General features: G+C 48.1%; 1 protein-coding gene across 1 annotated transcript; it reads left to right on the top strand.

The window, feature by feature from the left end:
• The first annotated feature begins 3,436 nt into the window (after nt 1-3,436).
• LOC140420664 (uncharacterized) lies at nt 3,437-7,666 on the top strand. Its single transcript, XM_072504662.1, has 2 exons — nt 3,437-3,541; nt 4,079-7,666. The coding sequence occupies exon 2, from the start codon at nt 4,422-4,424 to the stop codon at nt 5,430-5,432; it is 1,011 nt and encodes a 336-aa protein (XP_072360763.1). The 5' UTR covers nt 3,437-3,541; nt 4,079-4,421; the 3' UTR covers nt 5,433-7,666.
• The last annotated feature ends 507 nt before the right edge of the window (nt 7,667-8,173 follow it).

The following is an 8,173-nucleotide window of genomic DNA, read 5'->3' as shown; positions in this document are numbered from 1 at the left end:
AGTGAGAACAAACCGAGTTTATTCAACCGCTCCTCATAGCTAATGCCCTCCATACCAGGAAACATTCTGGTAAATCTCTTCTGCACCCTCTCTAAAGCCTCCACATCCTTCTGGTAGTGTGGCGACCAGAATTGAACACTATACTCCTAACTAAGGTTCTATACAGCTGCAACATGACTTGCCAATTCTTATACTCAATGCCCCGGCCAATGAAGGCAAGCATGCCCTATGCCTTTTTGACTACCTTCTCCACCTGTGTTGCCCCTTTCAATGACCTGTGGACCTGTACTCCTAGATCTCTTTGACTTTCAATACACTTGAGGGTTCTACCATTCACTGTATATTCCCTACCTGCATTAGACCTTCCAAAATGCATTACCTCACATTTGTCCGGATTAAACTCCATCTGCCATCTCTCCGCCCAAGTCTCCAAACAATCTAAATCCTGCTGTATCCTCCGACAGTCCTCATCACTATCCGCAATTCCACCAACCTTTGTGTTGTCTGCAAACTTACTAATCAGACCAGTTACATTTTCCTCCAAATCATTTATATATACTACAAAGAGCAAAGGTCCCAGCACTGATCCCTGTGGAACACCACTGGTCACAGCCCTCCAATGAGAAAAGCATCCTTCCATTGCTACTCTCTGCCTTCTATGGCCTAGCCAGTTCTGTATCCACCTTGCCAGCTCACCCCTGATCCCGTGTGACTTCACCTTTTGTACTAGTCTACCATGAGGGACCTTGTCAAAGGCCTTACTGAAGTCCATATAGACAACATCCACTGCCCTACCTGCATCAATCATCTTAGTGACCTCTTCGAAAAACTCTATCAAGTTAGTGAGACACGGCCTTCCCTTCACAAAACCGTGCTGCCTCTCACTAATACGTCCATTTGCTTCCAAATGGGAGTAGATCCTGTCTCGAAGAACTCTCTCCAGTAATTTCCCTACCACTGAAGTAAGGCTCACCGGCCTGTAGTTCCCGGGATTATCCTTGCTACCCTTCTTAAACAGAGGAACAACATTAGCTATTCTCCAGTCCTCCGGGACATCCCCTAAAGACAGCGAGGATCCAAACATTTCTGTCAAGGCCTCAGCAATTTCCACTCCAGCCTCCTTCAGTATTCTGGGGTAGATCCCATCAGGCCCTGGGGACTTATTTACCTTAATATTTTTTAAGACACCCAACACCTCGTCTTTTTGGATCTCAATGTGACCCAGGCTATCTACACACCCTTCTCCAGACTCAACATCTACCAATTTCTTCTCTTTGGTGAATACTGATGCAAAGTATTCATTTAGTACCTCGCCCATTTCCTCTGGCTCCACACATAGATTCCCTTGCCTATCCTTCAGTGGGCCAACCCTTTCCCTGGCTACCCTCTTGCTTTTTATGTACGTGTAAAAAGCCTTGGGATTTTCCTTAACCCTATTTGCCAATGACTTTTCGTGACCCCTTCTAGCCCTCCTGACTCCTTGCTTAAGTTAATTCCTACGTTCCTTATATTCCACGCAGGCTTCGTCCGTTCCCAGCCTTTTAGCCCTGACAAATGCCTCCTTTTTCTTTTTGACGAGGCCTACAATATCTCTCGTCATCCAAGGTTCCCGAAAATTGCCGTATTTATCCTTCTTCCTCGCAGGAACATGCCGGTTCTGAATTCCTTTCAACTGCCACTTGAAAGCCTCCCACATGTCAGATGTTGATTTGCCCTCAAACATCCGCCCCCAATCTATGTTCTTCAGTTCCCGCCTAATATTGTTATAATTAGCCTTCCCCCAATTTAGCACATTCATCCTAGGACCACTCTTATCCTTGTCCACCAGTACTTTAAAACTTACTGAATTGTGGTCACTGTTACCGAAATGCTCCCCTACTGAAACATCTACCGCCTGGCCGGGCTCATTCCCCAATACCAGGTCCAGTACCGCCCCTTCCCTAGTTGGACTGTCTACATATTGTTTTAAGAAGCCCTCCTGGATGCTCCTTACAAACTCCGCCCCGTCTAAGCCCCTGGCACTAAGTGAGTCCCAGTCAATATTGGGGAAGTTGAAGTCTCCAATCACCACAACCCTGTTGTTTTTACTCTTTTCCAAAATCTGTCTACCTATCTGCTCCTCTATCTCCCGCTGGCTGTTGGGAGGCCTGTATTGTGACTGCACCCTTCTTATTCCTGATCTCTACCCATATAGCCTCACTGCCCTCTGAGGTGTCCTCCCGCAGTACAGCTGTGATATTCTCCCGAACCAGTAGCGCAACTCCGCCTCCCCTTTTACATCCCCCTCTATCCCGCCTGAAACATCTAAATCCTGGAACATTTAGCTGCCAATCCTGCCCTTCCCTCAACCAGGTCTCTGTAATGGCAACAACATCATAGTTCCAAGTACTAATCCAAGCTCTAAGTTCATCTGCCTTACCGTAATACTTCTTGCGTCTGTATAATACGTCTGTATAAATTAGATAGATCATCAGATTGTTCATGAACAGGTACTTGGTATTTGGGAGTTGTCGAGCAGTTCAAGTGGCCATCTTCAATAAAGCATTAATTTTCATTTGGACAGCAGATTTAAATAAAAAATTAGAGTACCTAATTATTTTTTTCCAATTAAGGGGCAATTTAATGTGGCCAATTCACCTGACCGGCACATCTTTGGATTGTGGGGGTGAAACCCACGCAGACACAGGGAGAATATGCAAACTCCACACAAACAGTCAACTGGGGCTGGGATCGAACCAAGGTCCTCAGTGCCATAGGCAGCAGGGTTAACCACTGTGCCACCGTGCCGCCCTATTGGTTAGCACATTTGACTTAATAAGAAATGCCAAGGATTTTCCAGGAACATTGTAAAACAAAGTTTCAGGAAGGTTGACGAAGATCGGGATGTGACACAAAATACTGCTCTCTCAGAAATTCTACATCTCATTCCCCCACATATTCTCTCCTTCCCATTCATTGCAACACTAATTCATCCCACTATCCTGCTTTTCTCCAAAATATCATCCCCTGAAGGCGCTGACTCTCGAGTTCTGTTTCACGCTAATCTATTGCCCTCCCCAATATTTCACCCAGGTGTCTAAATCTTTACACCTTAACAAACTGTTTTATGAAGGGGGTGCCACATTCAAATCCACTTACTACCCATATGTACTGTCTCAGAGTGGGACTTCTTCTTCTTCTTCTTCTCTCTCTCTCTCCCCCCCCTCTTCTCTCCTCCCCCCCCCCCCCCGGGCCCCCCCATTTCATCCCAGTACAAGGGGTTTGGAGACTGGAGTCCGGATGAATAATGGCGGCCACAGCACCCGCAAACCCACGCGGTAACGAAACCACTCTATTCACCGGGCGGGTTGCCCGGACTGCGCATGTCCCTGGGGGGCGATGGAACGCTGCGCATGTGCAGGGAGAACCCACCCCCTGACCTTTCTGCTGAGGTGTTGACCAATGGGAGCAGTTGTAGGACCGGAAGGACTCTCGTTCTGAAGGGAAAGGAAGTGAATCCAAGGAGGGTGCAGACTCTGGAAAGGTTGGCCCAGGCCTCTCGGTGAGTGCACGGATTGTGCGAAAATTGGTGGTGGTAAATAGTGAGGAGGATAGTCTTTGGTTAAAGGAGGACAATAATAATCTTTAATATTGACAAAAGTAACCCTGCAGCGTCCATCCAATTCAGTTAGAAATTATTGATCATCTCTGCTTGAGAACCTTCATAGGCAGAAAGTTCCAGATCATGATCAATCACTACCTCCTGTATCTGAACCAACTGGAACAATCCTATACATTAAACACAATTTTAGTCCTGTTACATATTTCCGTTAGGCTGGCAGTCTGCATGAAGATTTCCAGGGCTCTCTGTCCACGATTGTAAGCAGTGAGCTTGGATCTGTCAATCAGCACCTTCAGGAGAATTGGGAGGGTGAATATTAGATACAGCAGAGTGAGAATGGAGGGAGAGTGTGTGGGACGGAGATTTACAGTTTTTGGGAAATAAGAGAGGACAGAATGTTCCATAGAAACTAGAAATGTCTATTCTGAATTCCGATCCTGTACTGGTAATGATGGTTTTTGTAAACTCCTTTCACAGGATATCAGAAGAGGAAGAATTACAGACAGAAATCTCAAACCAAACCTCACGTCTCGATTTGACAGATTCACTCAATTCATGGGGACCTGAATATCAAAGGCCTTTGAATCGAGAAGGAAAAAGGTTTGTCTATTCTGCCTCCTTCAGATCGTTTTAACCATCAGTGTGACTGGAAATCACCGAGACACACACACCTGAGTGAGAGTGTTCCAGAGCACTGACTGGAAAGAGCTTTAACCAGTTACACAAACTGAAAATAAACAGCAGGGAGAGACCGTACACGAGTTCTGTGTGAGCCTTCAACTGATTGTCCAACCTGGAGAGACACAAGGACACCAGCACCATGGAGAAACCATGGAAATGTGGGGACTGTGGGAAGAGATTCAGATTCCCATCTGTACTGGAAACTCATCGACGCAGTCACACTGGGGAGAGGCCGTTCACCTGCTCTCAGTGTGGGAAGGGATTCACTAAGTTATCCCACCTGAAGACACACCAGCCAGTCCATGTCGGGGAGAAGCCATTCACCTGCTCCACGTGTAGGAAGGGGTTCAGTACTTCATACGAACTGCGTACACACCAACAAATTCACACTGGGGAGAGACCATTCACCCACAGTGAGTGTGGGAAGGGATTTACTCAGGTATCCAATCTGCTGGGCCACACTGTCACTCACAGCATTGAGAGACCCTTTAAATCCTCTGACTGTGGGAGCAGCTTCAAAAGGTCTCACAAACTGATGAACCATCAGTGCATTCACACCAGACAGAGACCGTTTAGCTGTTCTCACTGCACAAAGAGGTTTCAAAACTCATCCCATCTGCTGACACACCAGATCCTGCACACCGGAGAGAGGCCATTCACCTGCTCTCAGTGTGGAAAGGGATTCACTCAAATAAGCAACCTGCGGAGACACGAGCGAATTCACACTGGGAAGAGGCCGTTCACCTGCTCTGATTGTGGGAAGGGATTCACTCGGTTATCCCACCTACAGACACACCAGCGAATTCACACTGGGGAGAGGCCATTCACCTGCTCTGACTGTGGGACAGGATTCACCCGGTTATCCCACCTGCAGGCACACCAGCGAATTCACACTGGGGAGAGGCCGTTCACCTGCTCTGACTGTGGGAAGGGATTCACTCAGTTACCCAATCTGCAAGCACACCAGCGAGTTCACACTGGGGAGAGGCTGTTCACCTGCTCTGAATGTGGGAAGGGATTCACTCTTTTAGCCACGTTGCAGGCACACCAGCGTCTTCACACTGGGGAGAGGCCATTCATCTGCACCGTGTGTGGGAAGGGATTCACTCGGTCAACACTTCTGCTGAGACACCAACAAGTTCACGAGTGATGACAGGGGTTGGATTCTGCTGTTATTGCTGCTGTTCATCACATCCAGGACTGAACCATGTTCATTCTGACACTTGAAGTGGGAGGGTCGGAGAGTTTCTTTCTGCTGGACTGGCCGGTCTCACGACTTTGCCTCCAGTGGGCTGATACGCTTTGAGCTTGGGAGAGCACATTTGCACTGATGTGATCCACAAAAGCTGATGAAGGACATTTTTTTCCCCCCATTACAGGTAGATCTTAAATAAATACAGAAAGAACTGGAAAAACGCAGCAGGTCTGGCAGCAACTGTGAGAGAGAAACAGAGTTAATGTTTCACGTCCAATGTGCCACAAGGTGCAATGATCCGAGAGGTGTAAAATACATGAATAGGATGGGAATAGAGGGATACGGACCCAAGAAGTGTAGAAGATTGTAGTTTAGTCGGGCAGCATGGTCGGCACGGGCTTGGAGGGCCGAAGGGCCTGTTCCTGTGCTGTACATTTCTTTGTTCTTTGTAACTCTACCTCAGAACTAAACAGAGGGGGAGAAATGTGATGGGTGTGATGCTGGTGAGAAAGGGGGAGGGTCAGGGATTGGTGAGATTAAATGACAAAAATGTTCTGAAATGACATCCAGTGGAGGCCATGTGTTTATCGGCTGCACACAAGGTGGCTCCTGCTTGGAAGCTTGGGTTTCTGGCCCTTTCTGCCCGGTTAATGGGGACTTGTTTGTAAAAAGTGCAGAATAAGTGGAGGGAGTTGGTTTCTCCTCCAAAGTGGAATATCAGCAGGTTACAACACCCGGAAAAAGTCGAGTAAAGCCTTGGCTTGAGATGGAGGATCTGTGTGGTGCAGCAACTGAGAGTATGACGGAGTTGGAGGGTGTTTCGGCAGCATCGGAAAGAAATGCAAAAGGACTGGTCCAGGGTGATTGAGGAAGCAGTAGCCCCTCTTCGTGGGGCTTTGGAGCGAGTGGAGGAGCGCCTGGAGTCACAAGGTGCAATGATCCGAGAGGTGGAAAGGACGGTGTTGGATCGCAGTGTTAAATCGTGTTGCTGGAGGCAGAGATGGTGATGCTGGGAGAGGCGTGCAAGGTGCTGAGGGCGAAGGTGGACGGCCAGGAGAATCAGTCCAGGCGATAGAATCCGCGAATTGTAGACCTGAGGAAGGGGTGGAGGGAACAAGTGCCATGGGCTATGTATTGAAAATGTTCACGAAGCTGGTTGAGGCGGGGGTCTTCGATAAGGCCCCAGAGGTGGATCGGTCCCCCCGATCATTACAATGGGGAGCCGCCGTGGGCAGTGATCGGCCGGATGCACAAGTTCCAGGAGAAGGAGAGGATTCTGAGGTGGCTGAAGACGACGTGAGACTGTAACTAGGATGGGAATCTGATCCGGATCTACCAGGACGTTGGGGCCGACCTGTCCAAATGGAAGGTGGGTTTTAACAGGGCCCAGGCGGCGCTCTTTCAGCCAAGGGGTGTTGTCCCTGGACAAACTCTGGGTGACTTTCACAAGGGCAAAGGACATTATTTTACGATGCCAGAGGAAGCGGATGACTATGTCAAGGAGCATGGGTTGGGGGAGGACTAGTGGTGGGATCTGTTCTGTCTCGACGTGTATATACAAGTTTTGTAAATATTATGTTTTTTGCATGTTATGACTCGGGCTGGTATGGATGGGTTTTTCCCTGAGGTTGAGGACAGATGTGAGAGATACAGGAGGGGGCCTGTCAATCATGTTCACATGTTTTCGGTGTGCCCGAAGTTGGGGGATTCTGGCCATTGATTTCTGAGACCCTGCCGGAAGTGTGGGGGTGACGATGGCGCCGTGATCTTTGGTGGGGCTTTCTGGTGTTTCGGATCTGCCAGAGCTGCTGGAGGGGAAGGGGGTCTTCACCACTCTGATTGCCCGGTGGCGAATCTCACTGGGTTGGAGGTCAGTCACCCCACCGAAAGTATCGGCAAGGTTGGGGGATTTGATGGAATTTCTACAGTTCGAGAAGTACGTTCTCCGAGGGTGAAGAGGTTCTACGTAAGACGGAGGGTCTTTCTGTCTGTATTTGAGGATCTGTTTGTTGCCCGGGGAAGGGGGGGTGGTCAGTTGGGAAAGGGATGTTGGGGTAGTTTAGGGAAGAAAAGAGGGAAAATTATAAATCGTTTGAAAGCCAATGTTATTTGATTGTTGTTTATTTGTATAATTGATTGTGTTTGGAATAAAATACATATATTAAAAACGCGAACTAAAAGTCTAATGATCTTGTCCATTGTTGGTAGAAAAAACCCATCTGGTTTACAAATTCCCGTTCGGGAAGGAAATCTGCCTCCTTACCTGGTCTGGACTACATGTGACTCCAGATCCACAGCAATGTGGTTGACTCTTAAATGGCCCAGCACAAAGCTGTAAGAATCTGCAAGGATGTTTATTCCATAGAATGGAATTCTACAGTGCAGAAGGGGACCATTCGGCCCATTGAGGCTGCACCAACCATACCAAGAGCAGCTACCTCAGTCTATTCCCCCGCCATAGCCCCATAAACCCACTTAACCAGTATATCTTTGGACTGTGGGAGGACTCTAGAGCGATGGAGGAAACTCATGCAAACACGGGGAGAATGTGCAAACTCCACACAGATAGTCACCCAAGGCTGGAATTGAATCCGGGTCACTGGCACTGCGAGGCAGGAGTGATATTTGAATGAAACCAGACTATTTGTGTGCCAAACATCAAAAGCAGCAATCAATAGACAGAGCTAAACGATCCA

The sequence above is a fragment of the Scyliorhinus torazame genome, chromosome 5 (assembly GCF_047496885.1).
Source record: "Scyliorhinus torazame isolate Kashiwa2021f chromosome 5, sScyTor2.1, whole genome shotgun sequence".
NCBI classification, from domain to species: Eukaryota; Metazoa; Chordata; class Chondrichthyes; order Carcharhiniformes; family Scyliorhinidae; genus Scyliorhinus; species Scyliorhinus torazame.
This window is presented reverse-complemented; position numbering and strand designations above follow the sequence as displayed.

Coding starts and splice junctions, on each gene's coding strand:
- LOC140420664 (XM_072504662.1), top strand. CDS start 4,422: ATGGAGAAACCATGGAAATGTGGGGACTGTGGGAAGAGATTCAGATTC.